Here is a 24,260-nt window from a genome sequence, read left to right on the forward strand (position 1 = left end):
TTGGTTTAGTTGTGAACCAAACCAAGGGGTTAATGAGCTAATTTTTGGTTAAGGGATAATGAGTTGGATTTGAGCTTTCTAGTCTAATTCATTAATGAGGGCTATATATATTGATATAGTTGAGAGAAAATATACACATGAGGTCATTAATTGGTTTGTAAGGTTTTTGGAAAACCTTAACCCAATTTCACTTCTCCTCTCCCTCTCCCCTCTCTCTTTGCTACCGCCAACAAGGTGAAGCCCTTCCCCTTGTTGTTGTGACGGCCACAAGGAAGAAATCTTTTTCTTGTGTGCTTCTCTTCCTCTTCCTCTTGATTCCTCTTCTTCCCTCGTGGCTAGTAACTTCTGAAGAAGAAGCTTGTACTCAAGGAGTTGTCTTGAGGAGCTCGATGTGGATATGAATAGAGGTGAGGTTCGACAACGTCGCTACGGTTGATGCCCTTCTCGTTATAGGTCATCTGTAAGGTACACCTAGCATAAATTACATTGCAGAAAAAATTTAATTATGCGATCATGTTTGGCTTGTTGTATCCTCGTATTCACATGGTTTGTGTGATGTAATAATTTAAAAATTATTAGTTTTTTTATTTTCTGCTGCACATGTTTACGTAACATGTTTTAGCACACATCGCATTGGGCATATTCCAACAGTGGTATCAGAGCCTGATCATGCTTCAACATGATCATAAAATTATTTTACGGTTCGTAATTTGTGTTATAATTAATTTTAAATTTTTTTTTGAAATTATTAAGATTTTTCTATTTTTAGAAAATTTCCTAAATTGTTAGGAAATTCCATTTTTAGAAAGTTTCTGATATAATTAAAAAAAATAAATTTAGAAATATTCTGTTAATTTAGAAATTATCATTTCTAGAATTTTTTGAAATTTTAAGAAATATTCTATTTTTGAAAAAATTTCTAATTTGTTAGGTAATATCAAATAGAGAAAGATTTTGAAATTAAAAAAAAAATCAGATCTGAGATATTATAAATTAAATTATAGATTTAATTTTTTCTAGAATTTTCAGATTTATTAAAATATTCCATTTTTAGAAAGTTTCTTAAATTGTTAGGAAATACCAAATTTGGAAAGATTTTAAAAAATCATAAAAAAATATAAATTTGAGATATTCTAAATTAAATTATAGAATTAATATTTTCTGAAATTTTTTAATTTTTTAAAAATATTCCATTTTTGGAATGTTTCCTAAATTATGAGGAAATACCAAATTTGAAAAAAATTGAAAAATCACAAAAAAAAAAATCTAGATTTGAATTATTATGTTATAAATTATGAAATATTTATTATTTATTTCTTAAATGGTTAGGAAATTAATTTGAAAATTTATTTCCAAAATAATTAAAGATTCTTGATTGATAGAAAGATTCTAGATGAGAAATGTTAACTAAATTTGGAAATTAATTTCCTAATTTAATTAGATAAATATTAATTTATTAAAATCAAATTTATAATATATTTTTATTTCTAAAATAGAATTATAATATATATAAATTTATGCAATCAACACATCATATTGTATGTCATGTAGATGCATTAATTATGATATGATTAGATTTCGTCATGCATGTGATGTGATTAGATCTTACAATATGTATGATATGTCATGCTATGTCATGCGTGTGATGTGTCATGTTATCATTTATGTCATGCGTGCGATGTGTCATGTCATCATTTATATCATGCGTGTAATGTTATGTAGATAGAATTTTGCATGATGTAGATGAGACCTAAATCTCTTACTCAATATTAAAATCTACACCTTCCATTAATATGGTAAGAACCAGGGTTTAAGTTCTTGTTTGAGTTATTGGCCAAAGTCAAGCTCAACTTGAAATTAAACATGTTCAAACCATAAAGATACAATCTCATGATTAACGGATTGGTTTTAAACTTGAAGCATTGATTTGTTGTGCCAAAGTTATAATCAATATGGATAGAGGTGAAGTTGGATGATGTGCATTTGATGTATACTTGTTAATATGTTAACAACCCGATGTTTATGCGAAGATCAATTAGTTGCTAGCATAATGTGATAATTGCATATAAGTGATATGCAATCGGTAAATATGTTATCTACCGCTATAGCTAAGAATGGCTTGTTGGCCAAATTCAATATTATTCTTATCTATGGTGGATATCAACCCACTTAGAGAAAACCTATCATCTCCCGAATTCAAAATAAGGGTATTTGAATTTGATAAATAAGCAAACTTTTATGTAAATTATTTACATAAATAAAATCATGTCTCTTATACATTCTTGTTTTTTTTTTCTAGGTAAATCATTTAATTATGACTTTTGTTAATCTGCGTTCGATTTTAAAATCGAACAAACTGACTGGACTGAACTTCTTGGACTAGTTTTGAAATTTGAGAATTGTTCTCAAAACTAAGAAGCTAGCTTTTTTCCTTGATCAACTTCTTCCCACCAGTCTTGATGCCGATGCAACTGCGAACCAACTGTTGCCCCTTCAGAAATATAAGGATGATTCTGTACTTGCTAGTTCCACATGCTAGCCACTATGACTCTTGAATTACAAAAATAACATGAGCATTTGGATGCTTATGATATTATCTATCGTCTTCGTGAGCTATTTGATGAGCAAGCTAGATCCGAAAGGTTCGAGGTCTCCATGCTTCTCTGTTGCTCAAAGATGTAGGAGGGTTCGTCTGTAGTACAATACGTATTAAAGATGAACGGCTACATAGATCGTTTAGCATCACTCTTTTTTACGATGGATCATGAGTTAAGTATTGACTTAATTCTACATAGTTTATCGAAAAGTCATTCACAATTTGTGATGAACTATCAGATGATCAATTTGGAATTGACCATCCTCGAATGATAAATATGCTCAAGACTGTGGAGCCTTTTGTTAAGGGTGAATAAAAAACTGTGATGCTAGTAAACTCCTCCAAGAAAGGTTCTAAAATGAAGCCAAAATATCATGCTAAAGGGAAGAGCAAAAAGGCCAAGATAGTAGAACTGGCACAAAAGGGTCCATGCCATCATTGTGGCAAGATGGGACACTAGCGAAGAAACTACAAGATCTATCTTGAGTTCGTGAAGAAGAATAAGGCATCCGATGCCCCATCCTCTTCAAGTATTTTCATTATTGATTGTCATGTTATTTACTCACACACTTGGATATTGGATACTGGGTGTGACTCACATATATGTAATGACATACAAGGGCTAAGGAATAGCAAAAAACCCATCAAGGGAGAAACAAGTCTGCGAGTTAGGAATGGAGCAAAGGTTGTTGCAGTCACCATCGGAACATACTTGTTAAAGCTTCCTAGTGGACTTGTCTTAGAACTAGATAATTGTTATTTTGTTCTAGCATTAATAAAGGGCAGTGTTTCTATTTCTTGCTTTAATAGAAAATATTTTTATTTAACTTTTAGTAACAATTATTGTTATATAACCTTAAATGACGTTCTTTATGGCACTGGAACTTTATGCAATGACATCTACGCGTTACATATATCTAGTGACTTACTCAATATCGAAAAGAGAAATAAACGTGCTTGAATAGATAATCAATTAACCTCTTACTCGTGGCATTGTCGCTGTGGCCATATAAGTAAGAAACACATGTCCGAATTTCAAAAGATTGCAATTTTCAAATCATTTGAATTAGATACGTTTGATACATGTGATTCATGTTTAAAAGACAGGATGACAAAGTTACATTTTTTTTTGAAAGGGTGAATGAGTTGATGAGTTACTTGGGCTCGTTGTCACGCTCCGCAAGTGTACGGAAATGTCGCAAGTAATATAAAAGATTATCGTATCCACAGGGACTGGAATAAGCACTAGAAATGTCTCAATGCGAATTACCTAAACAACTATCCAATCGTTTCAAAAGCAAAGTAAAGGTAAACAAATCTAATATTAGAGATCAACAAACAAGAGTTTAGTGTTTTGTGTTATGATAAAGGGAGATTCTAGGAGTTTCGGTTTCTTTGTAAGATTTCTTGAATGTAAATGGTTCACCAATTCTTATTCCTCAATTGCCAAGCATGTAGAAAGTTGCCGGTTCCCTCTTGCAATAGACAACCGGCTAAGGACTGAGAAATGTATCTAAATAGGATTAATTAGACATGAACCTACGTTGTCCTTACACAGAAGCGCACCTATTACTATGCCTTCCTCGGATATCAACATAGAAGCCCACACCTTATTAATCTATAAAGATACAAGAAGCTAATCATAGAATTCATCCTACTCTCTTGAATATTCCTATTTCCTCTTCAAGATTATCTCTCAAACGTCCTTACACGGGCTTGCACCTGTCACGTGGATCCCTCGGATGATCGAGTGAGAGTTTATCTTTACTAAGTCCATAAGAAATCCAAACAATCAATCAAGAATGAGAATTAAGCACAAACCACCATCAATCATTCAAGATCTAATTGATACAAGCAAGATAATGTCATTGAAACAAGAAAATGGCAAATCCATAAGAGATTACATCAATCAATCATAACAATACTCCCTTAATCCTAGAATACAAGATCTACTCCATGAATCGAGGAAGAAAACCCGAAGAAATAGAGATTACAAGCATTCCTTGAATCCCCAATCCAAGAAAACAAGAAGAGGGGAAAAGAGAAAACTTATATACGAAGAAGCCTTGTCTTCGGATCCAATCCTCGCTCCGGAGTCGAAATCATCGAGATCTCCCTTAGAATTGCCCCGAAATCCTCCCAAGAATGGGAGGAAACCACCAAATCTTGCTTTCTCCCAAAGGGGGAGAGATCCCCTTTCAATTCATGAAGAAGGGTTTAAATAGAGGAGGGAATCGGGCGCCACACGGCCCCTCGACACGGCCGTGTGAGATCCACACGGCCATGTCCAGTTCCTTCTCTGCCAATGCTGCACGGCCGTGTGGTGCACACGGCCAAAGACCCTTCTGCTCTCTGGAAATGCTACACGGCCGTGTGGTGCACACTGCCACCACCTGCTTGGCCTCTGGAAACCTCACACGGTCGTGTAGATCCACACGGCCACCACCTGCTTGGCCTCTGGAAACCTCACATGGCCGTGTAGATTTACACGGCCATGTAAGGTTTCAGCACTAGATGCCATACATGGCCGTGTGCAGCTCACACCCCCTTGCATGGCCCTTGCACACCCTTTGTCTTAGCTTTGAATAGTTATGTTTCATTGCAACATCTTTTATGCCACCAAGATGGGGTTTCTCCTGTTTAAGTCTTCATCAAAGTTGTAGATCTTGAAGTTATCTACAAGTCGGTATAAAGAACAGCCCAAATCTCCAACCGAGCACAAAGTTATGACCGTTTTAGTTTCAGTCTGCAGTGCAGAAAACCTCACACGGCCTTCACACGGCCATGTGAGGTTCACACGGCCTTAACACGGTCGTGTGAGGTTCACACGGCCCCAACATGACCCCTACACGGCCTTAACACGCCCATGTGAGTTCTACACGGCCAGAACATGAAGAAAACATAGTTTTGCATGCCCATGTCACTCTGGAAGCTTTAGACTTCATTTAAACTCTGTTTTTACTCCAAATCACGTCCTGTCAATCAAAATAAGCAAAGAGTAGATCTCCGAACAGAATATAATGAAAGTATGACATTCTAATGAAATAGGGTGCAATAAACATAGATTATGTCAATGAAATACAAGTAGATGTGCGTCAAAGTATGCATAAAAGAGTATATAATCTACGCACATCACTCGTACATACCGATGTATGTGGAGCAATGATAACTCATGCATTAGGAGGTTATAACTACTTCATTACTTTCATTGATGATCACTCTCGTTATGGGTATGTGTATCTAATGAAACACAAGTCTGAAGCCTTTGAAAAGTTTAGGGAATTCATAAGTGAAGTAGAGAAATAACTTGGCAAAAATATTAAGGTACTTTGATCCGATCGAGGTGGTGAATATTTAAGCCAAGAGTTTCTAGATTATCTAAGGGATAATGGTATATTTTCTCAATGGACTCCATCTTATATGCCACAACATAATGGTGTATCAAAAAGGTGTAATCAAACCTTGTTAGATATGGTTAGATCAATGATGGATCATGCAGATCTTCCCAAGACATTTTGGGGTTATACACTCATGACAGATGTTTACTTGCTAAACTGAGTCCCGACGAAGGTAATCTCAACTACTCCATATGAGGTATGGACTAGTAAAAAACCCCTCATATCTTATTTGAAGATATGGGGATGTCCTGCTTATGTGAAGAGGACTACATCAGACAAGTTGGATGCCAAGTCTAATAAGTGTTTATTTATTGGATATCCTAAGGAAACTAAGGGTTACCAATTTTATCACCCCTTTGGACAAAAAGTATTTGTTTCAAAGCATCCTACCTTCCTAGAGAAAGAATTTCTCTTACAGAAAGTAAGTAGAAGTATGGTTGAACTTGATGAAATTCAAGGGACTCTAATAAACACTAATGAGATGTATAGTCAAGAACCGCAACCGATTATAACACAACCTCCTCGTAGATCAGGTAGGACACGTAATATTCCTAAAAGATATAGATCTCTTATAAGAGAATCGAATGATATGTTACTCATTGAGGATGAGAAACCTACTGATTATGAAGAGGCTCTGAATAGTTTAAAAAAGGACAAGTGGCTTATAGCCATGAAGTCAAAAATGGATTCTATGTATGAAAACCAAGTTTAGAACTTGGTAGACCCACGTGAAGGCATTACGCCTATTGAGTGCAAATGAGTTTTCAAGAAGAAAACTGACATGGATGGTAATATTATTACCTACAAGGCAAGGTTGGTGGTGAAAGACTATCGTTAAAGGCAAGACATTGACTATGACAAAACTTTCTCACCTGTAGTCATGCTTAAATCCATTCGGATACTCCTGGCCATATCAACTCATCATGATTATGAGATATGAGATATGACAGATGGATGTAAAAATAACTTTTCTTAATGGAAATCTGCTCGAGGATGTGTATATGACATAGCCCGAAGGCTTCACATCTGTTAACAAGAATAAAGTATGCAAGCTTCAATGGTTCATTTATGGACTAAAGCAAGCATCAAGGAGTTGGAATATCTGTTTTGATGAGGCGATTAAATAGTTTAATTTCTCACAAAATCCAAACAAACCTTGTGTGTATCAAAAGGTTAGTGAGAGTGTAGTTGTATTCCTAATATTATATGTTGATAACATATTGCTTATAGGAAATGATGTGTTAGTTCTACAGTCAGTTAAAGTTTGGTTATCCAATATATTCTCCATGAAAGACATGGGAGAAACAACTTATATCCTAGGGATGAAAATTTATAGAGATAGATCGAAAAGGTTGCTTGGTCTTTCACAGTTGACATATATAGACAAAGTGCTAAAACGGTTTAGCATGTCTGAATCCAAGAAATGTTTCATACCTATAAGGCATGAAATTCAACTTTCAAAATCTATATGCTCACACACAGAAGATGAGAGGATTTACATGGATAAGATACCTTATGCGTCCGTAATATGATCTATCATGTATGCTATGTTATGTACAAGACTCGATATATTATATGCTTTGAGTGTTATGAGCAGATACCAGTCTGATCCATAAATGGATCATTGGGTGGCTGTCAAGATGATCCTTAAGTACTTAAAAAGAACTAAGGATATGTTCTTAATTTATGGAGATGATGATATGACCATATGCGGATATACATATGGTAGTTTCTAGACGGATAAGGTTGATTCCAAGTCCTAGTCTGGGTTCACATTCATATTAAATGGAGGTGTAGTTAGTTAGAAAAGTTCCAAGCAAGACATTGTTGCAGATTCTACCTGTGAGGCAGAATACATTGCAGCTTCAAAAGCAGCAAAGGAAGCGGTTTGGATCAAGAAGTTCGTTACTAAACTTGGAGTGGTTTCATCCATTGTTGAAGCATTACCTATTTACTATGACAACATTGGAGCCATTATGCAAGCAAAGGAACCGAGGTTTTATCAACGATCAAAACATGCGCTTCGCTGTTATCATCTGATCAGGGAGATCGTTAATAGGAAAGAAATAAAACATGAGAAAATTCCCACTGAAAGGAATCTAGCGGATCCTTTGACAAAGACTCTACCACAAAGCAACTTTGAGAGTCATGTCTGTGCTTACGATTTAGGGCACCGTGGCGATTAGCTTTAAGCCAAGTGGAAGTGTTAAAATTTGAGGGATGTCCTAAGGCAATCGCTTTAATTTTTTTTCTATTTATTTGATAAGTATAGATTATATGTTTGATTGTCTTAAACTCATTTACTGAATGTTCGAAATATAATTTATAGCATGAGAGAATTTGTGATTAGATCGCAACTAGTGATTATCTCTACATGTGCAATTATGAATTTATTGAAATTTCTCTAGTCGTCGAATTGATGCATTTAGACATCATCAATTCTATAAGACTAGCACGGGTTATTCTCCTTAGTTCAACCAAGCAGTTGTTTTCTCACTGGCTAGAGACATTGGGATGTCGAGAGTTAAACGTGGATGCTGATTATAGTAACTAGTTCATTGGAGTGACTCGCTGTAAGACTTCATATGATTCTCTACATATATATATATATAGATATGTCTGTGAAGTTTTTACTGTAGTACGAGTGCAAGTTTCCTTCGACTTGAGGTGAGGTATACAAGTCATCTTGGTTATGGAGACTTATACTTTGACATCTTAAGCAAGAATCTCATTGAGGTGTGGACTCGGGATGATTGGGTATAAGTTGAAGTGCCCGAAGGTGTTTGGATAGCTCACAAAGGATTCATTGCTCCATGCGAGGAGATGTATACCATATGCCCACTCGTTAGGATTATCACTCAAAGCCTTTGACCAAAGCATCACATGTTAAGAGTACGAGACTCTTGTGCACATGTACGAATAATTTGAATCCATAGAACGAGGAAGTATTATTTGGACTAGGTGTGACGTAGTCAACCTAGTGGGGACAAGATACATAGACAATGTCATGAACCAAGTGAGTATAAAATGAGTGAAAGGAATGAGGCACAACTCACTGTAGTTGCTGAAGGGTTAGAATTAATTCTAAGATCAACTATGATTTTTCGACTAATTGGGGATCATGATGTACTAGTAGGTGCCACTCATGATCTTTTTATAATTAAGTAGTTAATTATAGATGGTCAAAATAAATTGGGAATCTATTGGGTCACACGCACTAACGAGTCTCTAAAAGACCTAAAACAAGTTAAAGAATATGGTTCTTAGATTAAGAGATAAATGTTTGGTTGGACCATACATAAGATAAATATGGAAATATTTGTAACAATGGAAGCGCGGATGAGCCATATCTCTTATGGAAGAGTTGGATCATGTTTGGTTTAATCATGAATTAGTCATGAACCAACTTGGTTTAGTTGTGAACCAAACCAAGGGGTTAATGGACTAATTTTTTGTTAAGAGATAATGGGTTAGATTTGGGCTTTCTAATCCAACTCATTAATGAGTGCTATATAAATTGATATGGTTAAGAGAAAATATATACATGAGATCATTAATTGGCTTATAAGGTTTTTGGAAAACCTTAACCCAATTTCTCTTCTCCTCTCCCTCTCCCTCTCCACTCTCTCTTTGCCGCTGCCAACAAGGGGATGCCCTTCCCCTTGTTGTCGTGACCACCACAAGGAAGAAATATTTTCCTTGTATACTTTTCTTCCTCTTCCTCTTGATCCCTCTTCTTCGCTCGTGGCTAGTAACTTCCGAAGGAGAGGCTTGTACTCAAGGAGTTGTCTTAAGGAGCTCAGCGTGGATATGAATAGAGGTGAGTTTTGACAATGTCGATATGGTTGATGCCCTTCTCATTACAGGTTATCCGTAAGGTATACCTAGCGTAAATTTACTTTTGGTAAAAAAAATAATTATGTGATCATGTTTGGCATGTTGTATCCTTGTATGCGTGTGGTGCGTCTGATGTAATAATTTAAAAATTATAATTATTTTATTTTCCACTGCGCATGTTTACGAAACGTGTTTTAGCACACACCACATCGGGTATATCCCAACGCAACGATCATGTCAATATCCCCTTGAGGCACATTATTACGGTTTTCCTCCTGTCACGTTGGGAGATTATCCTATTGCGCTTGGGCGGGGGCCTAGGTCCAGTTTTCTTGCTGTCGAGGTGTTCTTTGATGCTATATATATATATATCTATTGTTCACGGACCTTGCAGTACTAACATTAGAAATATTCAAATTAAATAAAACAACTTCAAATGATAATGTATTACAAATTGGTTCAACTTGAAACCAAAATAAATTTGAGTTTGAAGATCATAATAGTAAATAAAATCTTCAAAAGAATAGAGAGTGCAACTAATTATTGAAATGAACTCAATTGACTATCAAAACAAATAACTCAACTTCGACTAGAGGACTCAACATCCTACTATAAGTAGAAAAGTAGATTAATAAAAGAAGCCCTTGGGTGTGCATTGACAAGTATAAGGAGGCTCATCCATCAAGTTCTTCCGTCTCCTCATTACCTGCACCATATGGATCTAGTGTGTCTAAAGACATAGCAAGTTCAACCTTTATATAAATAGCATCTATTCACATTTAAGAGAAATATTTTGATAAATTACCATGTTAAATATCAACGGAGTATAACCTCTAACTTTAGTTTCATAAATCTCCAAACTACCCTAAATTAACATTTAATTTTAACCTTCATTATCTTTTATTTTACTTGCAAGATTTGTAAATTACAAGAATTTAGATCATCAGGTGGAGCTAATTTAGACCTTAACTTCTGATCGTTTGGCCAAATCGTTTATCCTAGTACTATATTGGTAAGGTTCATCGGACCCTTCTTAAGCCAGATTCACAAACCCCTTTGATTTTTGATAAGGTTCACCAGACCCTTCTTAAACCAAATTCCAGAACCCCTCTACTTTGGTAAGGTTCACCAGATCATTTTTAAGCTGGATTCTCAAACCTATACTTTGGTAAGGTTCACCGGACTCTTCTTAAGTCAGATTCCCCTACCGTTACAATGTCATATATGGATCACATTATTAAATAAAATATTATTACTTTTCATGCCTATCAAGCATTGTTACATAAGTTACTAGTTCACTTTGCATATCAAACGTCATTAGCTTGAATGCATTCACATCTTACTAACAATTACGGTAATAGAGTTCAAGGTACTAATACATGTAGGAAGTAAATAATAGCTTAGGACTGATGTGTTAGGACTCCAACCTTTTCCTACCTTACTCGACCAGCTCTAAACAAAATTCCTAGTTGAACCTCCCTACCCACCAAAACCGCCAAAAACAAAAATCCCCAAACATGACCTTCTCCTTCACCTGAATAGCCATGACAACATGCCCCAAACCGGACCTCCTTATTCACTAAAATAGCCCGGTAAAACTCCCCTAATAGAACCTTCTCCCTCACCCAAATAGCCATGAGATCATCTTCCCAGCTGGACCTCCTTACTCACTAAAAAACTCCCCAAAAAGGACCTTCTCCATCACCCAAACAACTATGTGATTCCCTTCTCAGCCGGACCTTCCTTACTCACTAAAACAACTAAAAAAAACTCCCCAAACAGCAGCAAAATCCTCCCTTCCAACTGAACATCCTCCCTCACCAAAACAGCCTTGAAAGCTCCCAAAATGTACCTTCTTCCTCACCCAACAACACCGAAATCAACCTAGAAATCAGAAGAAAAAAAACTATCACATCTTCATCGAAACGAATCCGATATTAAACCCATTATCCACATATCCCACAACAATCACAAAGACCTTTTTACTATGGTTCGTATACATCAGAAAACCATGTTAAAAAAATGTACGATATACATCAAAATATCATACTAAAATCCATAGGGTGCATAAATTCAAAATCAATAAAAGAGAACTTGCCTTGGTGTTTTACATATAGGAGATCACCCATGAGACGAAGAAAAGGTGACCTTAAGCGTTTTGACAAAGTTCTTCCTCTATCTCTTCCAAAGTCACTAGGATTTGGATAGAGGAGTGGGGAGGCCAATGACTTCAAGGGTGAGGGGAGGAGAAAAAATAAAACTTGTATTTAAAAGGATAAGCCAGGTCGGGTTCGTTAACCTATTAATACATTAATTACTTAAACTCTTTAGTATTAAACTATAACATAAATCTTGGTTTGTTTAAGTGAAACAATTTTTTTTATATGCTACAGTGTTATTCTCTTCAAGGCAGCTCGTCTGGCCTCCGATAGTGATGATAGTTGGGAGACGACGACCAATGGAAGAACGCTTTGTTGGTCGCCCGACGCACCTCCCGATTGTAATGATAATAATTTTGAGTGTTATGTGTCCCGGATTGATGATATGTATAGAATTTTGGTAGAGTCCATCTAGGAGGCTTAGAAAATCTTCTCTGCTCGACCTCCATGTGTTGTACAGCTTGAGACCGCAACTCTTGGTGACGAGGCTGAGGACCTGCTCAGGGTCCTTTATGAGGAAGAGGCGGAGGAGGAGCTCGACGCTCTACAATAGGCGATGGAGCGGGTATAGTGACCTCCTTCTGAGCGGATTAGGCTTCCTCTACATCAATATACTTGGTTGTCTAGCCAAGTAGCTGATTGAAGTTCCTTGGGACTTCCTAATCAGGGAGCGAAAAAACTCATTATTTGCAAGACCTTGAGAAAGGTGCTCATTAAAATCTCAAGGGTGGCCGAGGGAACATGTATGTCCATCTGATTGAACTTTTTTGATGTAGGCACTGAGTGTCTCCTTGGGCCCTTGCTTGAACGAAAAGAGGTTTAGGGTGATTTTGTGGTAATGTCGACTGTTGGCGAAATGGTGGAGAAAAGCTTTGCGAAAATCCTTAAAACAGTAGATGGATTCAGCCGACAGTCATTTGAACTACCTTTATGCTGCATTAGAGAGTGTGGTAAGGAACACTCGATACTTCACACCATCCGTATATTGATAAAGGAGGGTGGTGTTTTTAAATATAAAGAGGTGGTCTTCTGGATCAGTTGACCCTCCATATTCCCCTCTTGTCAGGAGGCGATAATATTTTGGCAGCTTGCCTCCCAATATTTCCTAGGAGAACGACATGCTTACTCTCTCGGGAGACCCACTGGGCCTCGATGTCTTTCCCCTTGTGCAAATCTCGCACAAGTGCCTCTCAGTAGACAACAATTGGGGTCTTTCCTCTCAGCCCATCTCCTCGAGAGGAGTGTAGAATATTGCTGGGTGATGTGCTATCGAGGATGGTGGCACAGGTGGTAGGTTAGCTCGTTGGATGGGTGGTTGTACGAACTCAGTTGCTGGTGGGGGGACCGGTTGAAACCTAGTCGGCCCTTCTACTCAAGTCCTTTCAATACGAGGACCCGTCCTAGACATAGCCCAATCATGCGATAAGGTACTAGCGACTGCTTGCTGCTGTTGCACTAACTTTTATGCTTGAGTGGCCACCAATAACTCAAAATCTTCTTGAGACAGGGTGACAGCGGTGAATCATCCAACTTCTTCCATCTTTACATTTCAGATTCAAGCAAAGTTCACATGGATGGTGCCAAATTTGATGCTGTTTGAAACTAGAGGAGATGATGCGTTGTGCAGGTGGCGATGTTGTTGACTGGAAGAAGACTTTGCACGGGAGAAAAAGATGATGAGCTAGAGCAGAAAAAGGGCTCTGAGTGCCTTCCTCCTCTTTGCACACACTTAAACGAGCCAACATAATGTTAGGACAAAACTAGGGAAGGGGTCCCTGACGTAGGCTCTCTAACGCTCAAGTTAGTAGATGACCCCCACTTTTATATGGTAAAATTGAGTGAGTGTAATAGAGAGAAAATCTTGTGCTTTGGTAAGTAAAATGTGTCAAAACGTACCTCCAGCGGAGAGAACCCTCTTTTTATATCACATCTGATAACCTTGTAATAATGAGGTGACAGGAATATTTGGTGTGAGAAAATGTCGGATAATAGAAGGTGTATAATTTAGCATTTATACAGTTATCCTCTGAGGATTTTTCTGTTATATGTATATAAACAGTCTCGTATAACCTCCGTAATAATGATAGAAGTTGTATAATCACCTTCGTAAGAAGGTTCTATTGAATGTATATATTGTAACTGAAGAATATTCTCTGACAAATGATTATTATTCCCTGATAAGTTGTTGTGATTCTCTAATAATGTTGTCTCTTGAAATTATCTTGGCTGGATCTTTGGCTGACCAGATGTATGTTATACTGCATATTGATATATGAGCACTTGGGTACCAAGTCCTGTAAGGTCGTTCGGCTCCTGAGACGTTCGGTTATATATTACGTGGTGCTGAGGATTTGACATTGAAGTAACAAGGGGTCAAGGCTCCAAGGTCCGACCGACTCTATGACCGACCGAACATATGCTGGGATACTTGCTTCTGAAGAAGGGGGGCAAGTCCCGGGAGAATCCAGTCGAATCTGTAATGAGAATTGCCTGGCTTCTGTTCTTGTATTCATATAAGAAACATGAATACTGAGATGTATAAATCTGACCTGCATTATGATCGGCCGACTATACGGAGGACTGGTATATGAAAAGACCCACAGGTTTAACTAGCTATTGAATCAACCATCTATATACTAAGAGTCATAGTATAAGTGGAGAGTTGTTTTGTATGCTCAATCGGATATATGCCTCATCGGTGTAGTAGTAGTCCGATCATCCCTTAAACCTAATCAGCTTACGATTGATTGGATATATAATAGGCATCAGTATAAGAGTGAAGCTCTAGGTCTCTCAAGTTAGACCGACTCTTGGTTTGGTTGTTCTCCCATTGAAGACTTTAGTACTGGATGAGGAGCAAAGTTCTATTGAAAGTAACACGCTGACTATCACCTCCTCTTAACTTTGACCGCTACTTCATTTTGACTTTGACTGCCATGCTATGTGTAGGTCTGCTAATAACACCCTGTATCAACGTCATAATATAATCGGCTATTAAAACGATGAGGAAGGGATGGTAGTGGCATGGAGAAAGTTAATTTAATAGTGTCGCATGATCTGATATCTTTTGAAACTTATCGATGTACTTTCCTTTGAAGGCATGGTATGATGATAAGCGGAAAGACAAATAACCTAGGCAGCAATGAGAGGATTTAATTCTTATGTAGCGCATTCTTGAATACACAATTATAGTTAAAAAGTGAAATTCATTATCCCAGCAATTTTATATGATCGATCAATAATCATCAATCAATAAAAAAAAAATTAAGAAGCTACAGTTAACTAATACTTAAAAGGGATTCTTCATTCGAACATCCTCGAATGCACAATGACCATTGGGCTGGAGACATTCGCTTTTCAAATTTACATAGCTAGTCAATAAAAACTGACGAGAAGGCAGAGAGCCTATCAAGAATTAATCGGATAGTAATATTGGGATCAAAATTAGGGGTGTAAACGAATCGAATAAAGCCGAATATGCAAAAAAATCTAAGGCTCGAATTGGGCTAGAAATAGGTATATTCGAGTTTGAGCTCGATTCGAAAAATTTAAAATCTTGTATTCGAGTTTCGTTCGAATTAGGGCTCGGGTTCGAGTTCGGCTCAAAAGATTCGAACATGTTCGTAAACTATTCGAATTATTACTCGAAAATAAGTACTCAAAAGACTCAAAATTTATTTATTTAATATATATTTAACTTATATTAATAAAATATTAAAACTCGTGAGTGGCTCGTGAATTATCGAATAATATAATTTGGGCTCAAGTTCGGTTCAAAAAAAAATTCGATCATTATTAAATTCAATTTGAATTCGATAAATTTAAATATAAATTAAATATTTTTTAAACCGACTTGAAAAACTTGAAAATCCATTTGCAACCCTAATCAAAACCTTTTAAATAACCAAAGACGAAATGGTCACTGAACCCAGATGCGATCCGGTGTCGCCTCATCCCCGTATAAGATGATGAGCGTTGGTAGCCGCGCACCCTCTCCCATTTCTCCACCCCTTCGCTGCGCAGGCAAATTCCTCTTCCGGAGACTCGTTTGTTGCCATCTCAGTCACCGCGGATCCTTTTCCTCTGGCCGATAGTAGAAATCAAGGATTCTTAGGAAGTGGGCGAGATAAGCGTTCTTGCTACCAGGGTTCGTTTCTTTTCATCCTTTTTTTTTTTTCCTTCCGGATTCCCAGAGCGTTTTAGGGTTTTCCGTCTGTGCTGTTTTTGAACGTCTTGCTCACTTGGGGTTCTGAGACGAACTGTGCTTCCTTTGAAATTTTTGCATCTTCGGCGATTTGTTATGGTTGGTGGGTTTTGGCAGGTAAATTGCTGGAGCTTCTGGCCTTCTTTTTTTTCTTGCGGGGTTCTTTGATCGGGTGAGTTAGGCTTCCAGTGAGGGCGTTTTTCTAGGTGAATTTTCTTAGAGAAGACGGAAGAATCTGGTCTCATGAGAATTGTCAGGGGAACTCAGAGATTGGTTTACGGCAAGGGGGAAACCGTGCTGGGACAAGACGAATCAATTGGTTGGGATTTCGCGATCGGTTCTGCTAAGGTCAAAACTCGTGATAAAGGGATCATTTGGGCTGTGGATCTCTAAGTAGGGAAGCGTTTGAAGGAAATCAAGAGCAGCAGACGAGATACTTTATACAGAGAACAATGACTAGAATCTTTGTTCAGCGTGGTTCTTCTTCCTCAAATTCTAATCGATCTCAATCAAATTCGGGATCGCACTCTTCCCAGGATTCCTCTAGTTCTAGGGAGGACTCAGAAAAACAGATTGTTGAAGATCGGAATCCAATAGAAGATTCTGGAGATCGCTTAGAGAATGTCGAGGATAAAATCTTGAACTCTGATGGATCTTCTCAAGGAATTAATGTTGAGGGTGGGACTAATATATGTGCTGAAGAAGTCAAGTTTTCAACTAATGATGTCCTGGATTCTGCTGTTTGTAAGGGAGAAACTAGTGAGCATCATTTGGGCCAAGAAGCTGCTGTTCGATCCAGCATAGCTACATTAGTAATTGGTTCATCTCAGATTGCTACAAGTGCTTCCTACCCTCCACCGCCTCCAGCCCCACCATTGAATCCTTTTTCAACTAATCAGAGTTCTAGGAGAATGGGATTAGGATTGTCAAACTCTGTGAGGATTGGTTCTTCAAGAAGGCAATCAGCTTGGCCAGTTGTTGGAACACGTTCACCTTCAAACTCTCATCCTTCTTCCCCCAGGTTATATGGTGAAGGGGACGGTTACAACAGTGCTGATGAGCAAGGCCCTGGCTATGTGGCCTCATATGGTGATCCGGTATGATACCTTCTAATAGTGATTTTTTAATGAAATTTCATTTCACGCTAAAAAAATCTTATATGTGCCTTTATAACATGTAAATGTAATTGAAGTCTGCATTTGAATAAGGTGCACTTCACTAGTATATGAGAATTCTTGCATTCAATAACTTATGCACATCATAATAGTAAATAATTACTGGTATAATTTTCTACTTTGCATGTTGTGTTAGGGGAATGTAGTATGGTCACTGAAAAACATTCCACCCATTTGATAATTTATAAATATTTCTGTAGAGAATTAGGCAATTCGCCAACCAAAAATAACTTAGGACTCATTTTTTCTATTTATATACTAAATAATGTTCATTTGTTCCATTCAGTGAATATTTAATAGTAGTGACTGCTTGTTTATATCAACTTTAATTCTTTTTCTTTCACTCTCCCATGTTTGATGTCAAATTCTAAATCGTTTTGCTTGTCAGGAGAGAGAAAGACTGTTTGAATTTGAGATACGACGGACAAAAGGTTTTGAAGTGAAAAAGATGTTGGAGGATGGAAATTGCCTTTTTCGAGCTGTTGCGGACCAAGTTTATGGTGATGTAGAAGCATATGATATGACACGGCAAATGTGTGTTGATTACATGGTATATATTGTGATTATAGCAAAAAAAAACATTTTAGAATAGTAGCAATTCTTATATATATATGTCTACATGATATTTAGTTTGCAATATGATGCAATATGATGGAACAAATTATATACTACAATTGTTACAAAAGATAAAGAATCAAACAAATTTTGTTGCAAATGTCGGCAGTCAAATAGTTAAGGTTGATGATCATGAAATTCCTAGAAATTGTAGTTTAGTTAAGGTTGACGATCATGAAATTCCTAGAAATTGTAGTTTGCATATATTGAGTATATATTATTCAACAATAAGGTTGATAAAAATGAGTAATCAAGATGGAATGGAGCATTTTTTGTTGTGCATCTTAAGCTCAAAGGAAAATTTTATAAACTATTGTCAGTGTACTATTCTCCATATTTTATAGAGTTAAGAGTGTTGGACTTTAAAGAAGCAACAAATTTAAAAAGTTGATGTACCTGTGATATGAATGCTAAGATAAATGTGTGGAGATTTAGAAAGAGTAAAACAAAAGTACTAACATCCAAGAGCAATTAGGTCTAACTCTAATATGTTGTAAAATGAGAGCAGATAGGTTGAGAAGGGATGAACATGTTGAAAGAGTTGAAAGAGTTGAATCTATTAGACATGAAGATGAAAACAGTGGAGGGAGAGTAAACAAAACAAACATCAAGCAATATAATTAAAAATGCCTTAATTGATTTGAATATTAATAATCATATAGCCTTGCATAGAGTTCAATAGACAGATAAGATTCACTTAGACGGCTCCAACTAATTGGGACCAATATGACTTGATGACAATGCTGGCAATTTGAGTATTAATAGTCATATAGCTTTGCATGGAGTTCTATTGATGGATAAGATTCATGTAGACATCTCCAAATAGTCGGGACCAACATGTCTTGATGACGATGTCATGACTTGATGACGATGATGACACTAGGGTTATCCCCCACCCTTGTATTTTTTCAATTCATCTATATTCTATGTGTTGTATATAATAATTTCTATCAAACTGTTAGCAAACTCTTATTTTGTTATCATTATTATGAATCCACTAAATGCATTATAGTTCATGACCATGAAGTTATTATTTAAGTCATGTGAAAATTTTGGTGCAAACCAAATTATTCCAATATTGTTTCAAGTAGTGCTTTGGCAATATCTTTAATGTTACATCATATTTTCCTACTTTCCCTTGGCAACATGGTGCTTTCTATGCCCTGGTGATTCTCTATCTAGTTGATACTTTACATTAATAGGATTTAATTCACACAATTTGACTTGTTGTGGAAAGATAGATGTTCCATTAAGCAGGATTATGTTTATACTATTTGGTTTGGTGTGGAAGTGTGATAATGGAAGTTCACATTGAGCTTTTTATCAAAACAAGATACTTCATCTATTAGGCAGTCTTTTCTTGTTTGGGCAGCTCGAATTAATTAGGACAATAGAATCTTGGTAGCACACCTCATTGTTCATGGAATCTTGTGGTTATTTCAATTTATGCTGTGATCCCTGACATTTGATTAGGCTATTGAAATTCTGAATACATGCACCAATGGTTTTAGAAAGTGATTAATGTAGCTGCCTATGCAATTTAGTCTTTTTTGGTTCATCTGTGAGCTAGTTTGGTTCAGACTGAACTAAATTGGCTTAAACTCTAAGCTAATTTATTTGTCACCTTATAACCTGGAGCCTTAGTTTTGTATAAATATATTTCATGTGATATGAAATTGTATAATTGGCACATGTTTCTTTTTAGAACCATAAACTAGATGTGTTTTTAAGATGATTTATTATATATATACTACTATAATTCGCTATGTTTTAATATGATTCACATGCTCGTCCATACTATTATGAACTATGCAATGAGTTTACTTCAAGCATCCTGCATCTACTGTTGTGAACCTTGCATGCACCTCTATGTTGATGATATGGCATGAGTTTACTGAAGTTTCTTTTGTATCTAGGATTATTTTTATTCAGGCTATTGGTAGAATTTCTCTAATATATTTGTTTTTTCAAAAGTGAAGTTAACTTTTGAAAAACTTGCAAGTACAAAATTTCACCACCAGGATGAGCATAAAGTTATAGGAAAGCTACCATTACTAATCAAGTCATTAAGAAGTTTTGTGCATGGCAAACTCCTTTAGCTATCCAGTGCTCTTGTAATGCTCACATGAATGACCAAGTTGATCATAACCATGCATTAATCATCCTCATCTTTTTTAATTTTCTTGCATGTTCTGCACTTTTTTTACATCAGTATTGTAGATGTTTTATATCTATTTGTACCTTTTCTGGCACAATTTGATGCCATCATTTTTTTTGTTATAATGCTTCCATTTACTTAGCATTTATTACTTTTATTTGTTTGCATTCTTGCATTTATACCATTCCTTGAGATATCACAAGCATCTTTGCAATTTCTTCATTTTGGAATCCGTAAGTAGCAATTCCACATTTTTATCTGTAATTTTGGTGAAGTCACTGTGCTAGGTTGGGATTTTTCTGCTACTGTCTGAGACATACTCTCACAACCTTGGTCATGATGAAATTTGTAACTTTAAGATGTCTCTTGTGTAAAATGGATTTTGTTATTATTATTTAGTAACTATGCTACTGATCTGTCATATTTTCCATTTTATCAATTTCTTAAACAACTACAAGTTTCAATTTTTAAAACTGAGGCATATATCTACCAGAGCAGTATGTTATACCCAGATATTGCATTTCAAACAGAAACTTTTTATTAAAAATTTGGTTCTTTTAGTTTTGCAAGCCTACACTCCTGAGCTTGCCTCTATTTTCTTTTCTCATCAGGAAAAGGAACGGGATCATTTTTCTCAGTTTGTAATTGAAGGCTTCACATCATACTGCAAAAGAAAAAGAAGAGACAAGGTATTTGGTGCACTGCCTCATCATTTTGATCATTGCTTATGTGATTTTCTTTGTCTTTATGCTAGCCATTCAAGCAATGCCAAATCCCTGGCTATTTTGTTACAAGCTTGTATCCAGTATTATGTTTTTGCATGTGGTCCACATTCTGCAATGCAGTCCATGTTTTTCTGTAAAACAATGAACTAGTTTCATGATTTTATACCTTTTGTGCTCCAGCCGTTTGTGGGCTTTAGCTGTTCATCTAGATTTAGAGCTTATAGCATTTCACCAGTCACACCAGAAAAATAAAGTAGAAGCTATTTCATAAATTAAAAGGATTTTGTGCTAATATTTTGAAAGGGAGCCTTGGCGCAACGGTAAAGTTGTTGCTATGTGACTAAAAGGTCACGGGTTCGAATCCTGGAAACAGTCTCTTGCAAAAAGCTGGGTAAGGCTGCGTACAATGGATCCTTCCCTGGGACCGTATGGCGGGAGCTTGCACCGGGCTGCCCTTTTTTTTTTTTTGTGCTAATATTTTGTTGTCTATCCAATTATATTCATATTCATGAATGTTACTCAATCGTCATGAGAGCCATGTTCAAGAATGATCTTTGGTTATGAAGAAACTTTGAGATCATAGACTTGTATTCATTTACACACTAAGGAAATTCAGCATGATTATTAGGATACTAAATTTGTGTATAGGTATCATTGTATAGAAACACTTCTTAAATATCAATGTTTCTTTTTCCTTGTTGCTATTTTTACCATAGTTATTAGAGCTGGACAATTTGCTAATCATATCTTAACACGTACATGGATCAGATGTTTGTACTATATATATGAAACAGAATTTGTTAGGACAGCGTCAATTCCATCTGGGTTAATAAAACTTGTTGTATTACTGGCTTATTTTAGGTCCATGGAAACAACATTGAGATCCAGGCATTTGCAGAAATGTACAACCGCCCTATACATATCTACTCCTATAGCCCTGGTATGATCTGATTTGTTGTTTTTTCCAATTGATAGTGAATTTCTTGTAATTTCCACCTTTTATTTCTATATGCAGAACCTATTAACATCTTTCAAGGGAGTTATGTCACTGATGTTCCTCCTATTCGGTTAAGTTATCATCATGGCAACCATTACAACTCACTTGTTGATCCACGTAGGACGACAGTGGGTGCAGGTCTTGGATTCAGTAGTCTTCGAGGAGTAAGTTACTTTTTTTGCATCATTCGCAGTTTTTCAACAAATTATTCTCTGTAAGTCTGTAACCTCTTGCATTTTTGCAATTATAAAGAGAAGTGGGGAGTACAAGGTCATGCTCTGAGTTATTTTCAGCTTTATCATGCTTTTGTTTGCTCCCAGTCATATTCTAACTAGCTTTGCTCTTACATTCTTCCCAATTGATCTTCCTTTCTTTTTAGAGAAACATAAACACGGATCAGGTGAAGGCTGCCATTAAAGCACAGCAAGACCAGCAAATTGATAATGTGTGTATAGTTTCTTCTAAATTTGTTTTTCTGGTAGATCCTTTGTTTATCATCTTGTTGAACTTAATTGTAGTTGTATATTTTTCATAAGCTGTTCTGACTTGCAAACTAGAAGTTTGCCTTTTCAAATGATAAGAACCATAATTATTTCTAACCATCATTGTTTTTGCTTAATATCTAAATCTTTTGATGTTGATGTAATGCCATTTCACAGTAGTCCTCACTTGCTCACTAGTTGGTATTAATATAAATATCATGGTTGCTTATGATATCTTTTTTATTTTTATTTTCTGTTTCAATCAAACTTTTACATGTACCTTAGTAAACACCTTTCAGTTGTAAAGGATTTGATTACATGTGCTTCGAATGCAAAAAAACATCCTAGACAGTTAATTGATGCATATTAAACTTTTCTTGCCAGGTACTTGTGTAGGAATTAAATTTGTAGACGTAATTTGAACCCTTAAATTTTTATCAAATATCGGATGAATTTCTAATTTAAACCAGTGTATTCAAGAACTTTGCAACTTCTTAGGCTATAGCAAACAGTTTCTCCCCATATCAAAGAACTTCGATATTTTGATAATCTTGAGCCCCCTTTAATATATTGCAAAAAAATTGATGTACTACATAAATACACTGGAATCTCATTAAATCTCAAATGCCTTCCAAAACTCATCTTTAGGGTAATTACAATGCAGGTTATTAAAATTCGTTTAATTTGTCAATTAAATGTCCTAAAGCTGTAATTAATGCATAAATATTGCTTCCTTCCTACTCATGAACCAAACACTGTAAATCTTGATAAAAATCTGTTTACTAAATCCACTAAGTCAACTTTGCAGTTTCAGTATAATGTGGTTAGACTCAGGCTCTTTTACTTTCAGGCACTTGTGGCTGAGGGGCGCTTCTACTCTGATCTGGAACTAACCGAGAAGGAAATTGAGAGGATGGTGATGGAGGCTTCACGAGCTGAGTATTTGGCTAAGAAGGTGAAGCAGTATCCATCCTTTATCGAGTCATCGACATCCAGGGCAGAACCATCATCTTCTGTGGCTAGTATGTCCCTTTCTGTTCCTGCCAACTATACTGGTTCATTTTTCATCTACTGATGGTGGAAACTCATCTTTGTGCAGAAACAGGGTCGTCACAATCTTTATTAGAGGGCGAGGATGAGGTCTTGTTGCCAGAGATGATGCTGACCAGCAGCATGCAGGCGGTTCTGTCCATGGGCTTCGGCTACATGCAGGCAAGGGAAGCCTATAGCATCTTTGGCGACGATGTGGATTCAATGATCTGCTACCTGCTGGAGATGGGCAACAGTGGCACTTCACTGGCCGAGGGGAAGAATGGACACAAGGGGAAAGCAGCGGAGTGAGCCGATTTAAAGCTGGGATTTTGTAGTCGGTGGGAGTCATACGGACACATGAGAAGTGTTTTTCCTACAAAGAAACAGAGATATGGGCAAGACAAGTCTCTTATGTTTCACGTGTTTTTCAGTTTTTGTGGTAGTAGCCAGAACCAGTCCGGTAAAATGCTTTAGGGGACTTTAAATGCATCAACTCCGTGAGCGCGTTTGTGAAAATCCTACTAAGTCGTGTATATAGTGCAGTCGCAAGAAGTTATGGATTTTCCAGGCCTACCAAGTCAAAGATAGTAAGTTGTGGTAGTCCGTCATCAGAAATAACTTCGGTTTGGTCAAGTAGTAATACGAAGTCACCACTGTTTAAATGCAATGCCCAGAAAGATTAACAGCAACGAAGCCCGAACTAAGAGCTGGAAGCCAACTCAGGCACCATAGCATCCATCTATGGCCGTCGTATTTGTCATGGTAACTGACTCGTGCCACAACATCCGTTGCTTGGCGTCGTCGTACGGTTCAGTTGTTCACCCATGGATAAGGTAAGTGGTGGTGATTTGACAATTATACCCAGACGTTTCCTTGAATTTG

At 36.6% G+C, this 24,260-nt stretch overlaps 1 protein-coding gene across 1 annotated transcript; it reads left to right on the forward strand.

Moving 5' to 3' along the window:
* Positions 1–15,932: 15,932 nt before the first annotated feature.
* On the forward strand, positions 15,933–23,894 carry LOC122024843 (OVARIAN TUMOR DOMAIN-containing deubiquitinating enzyme 6-like). The gene is made up of 9 exons (XM_042583564.1): positions 15,933–16,137; positions 16,312–17,291; positions 17,758–17,919; positions 20,754–20,831; positions 21,729–21,807; positions 21,883–22,028; positions 22,244–22,309; positions 23,197–23,368; positions 23,446–23,894. The coding sequence occupies exons 2-9, from the start codon at positions 16,647–16,649 to the stop codon at positions 23,685–23,687; spliced, it is 1,590 nt and encodes a 529-aa protein (XP_042439498.1). The 5' UTR covers positions 15,933–16,137; positions 16,312–16,646; the 3' UTR covers positions 23,688–23,894.
* The last annotated feature ends 366 nt before the right edge of the window (positions 23,895–24,260 follow it).

The sequence above is a fragment of the Zingiber officinale genome, chromosome 9B (assembly GCF_018446385.1).
Source record: "Zingiber officinale cultivar Zhangliang chromosome 9B, Zo_v1.1, whole genome shotgun sequence".
Lineage (NCBI taxonomy): Eukaryota > Viridiplantae > Streptophyta > Magnoliopsida > Zingiberales > Zingiberaceae > Zingiber > Zingiber officinale.

What these genes read in the sequence shown, in the direction of transcription:
- LOC122024843 (XM_042583564.1), top strand. Translation starts at nt 16,647, where the DNA reads ATGACTAGAATCTTTGTTCAGCGTGGTTCTTCTTCCTCAAATTCTAAT. An exon ending in AAAGAAAAAGAAGAGACAAG is followed by an intron (nt 20,832 to 21,728) that starts GTATTTGGTGCA and finishes GGCTTATTTTAG; the next exon opens with GTCCATGGAAACAACATTGA. An exon ending in ACCATCATCTTCTGTGGCTA is followed by an intron (nt 23,369 to 23,445) that starts GTATGTCCCTTT and finishes ATCTTTGTGCAG; the next exon opens with AAACAGGGTCGTCACAATCT.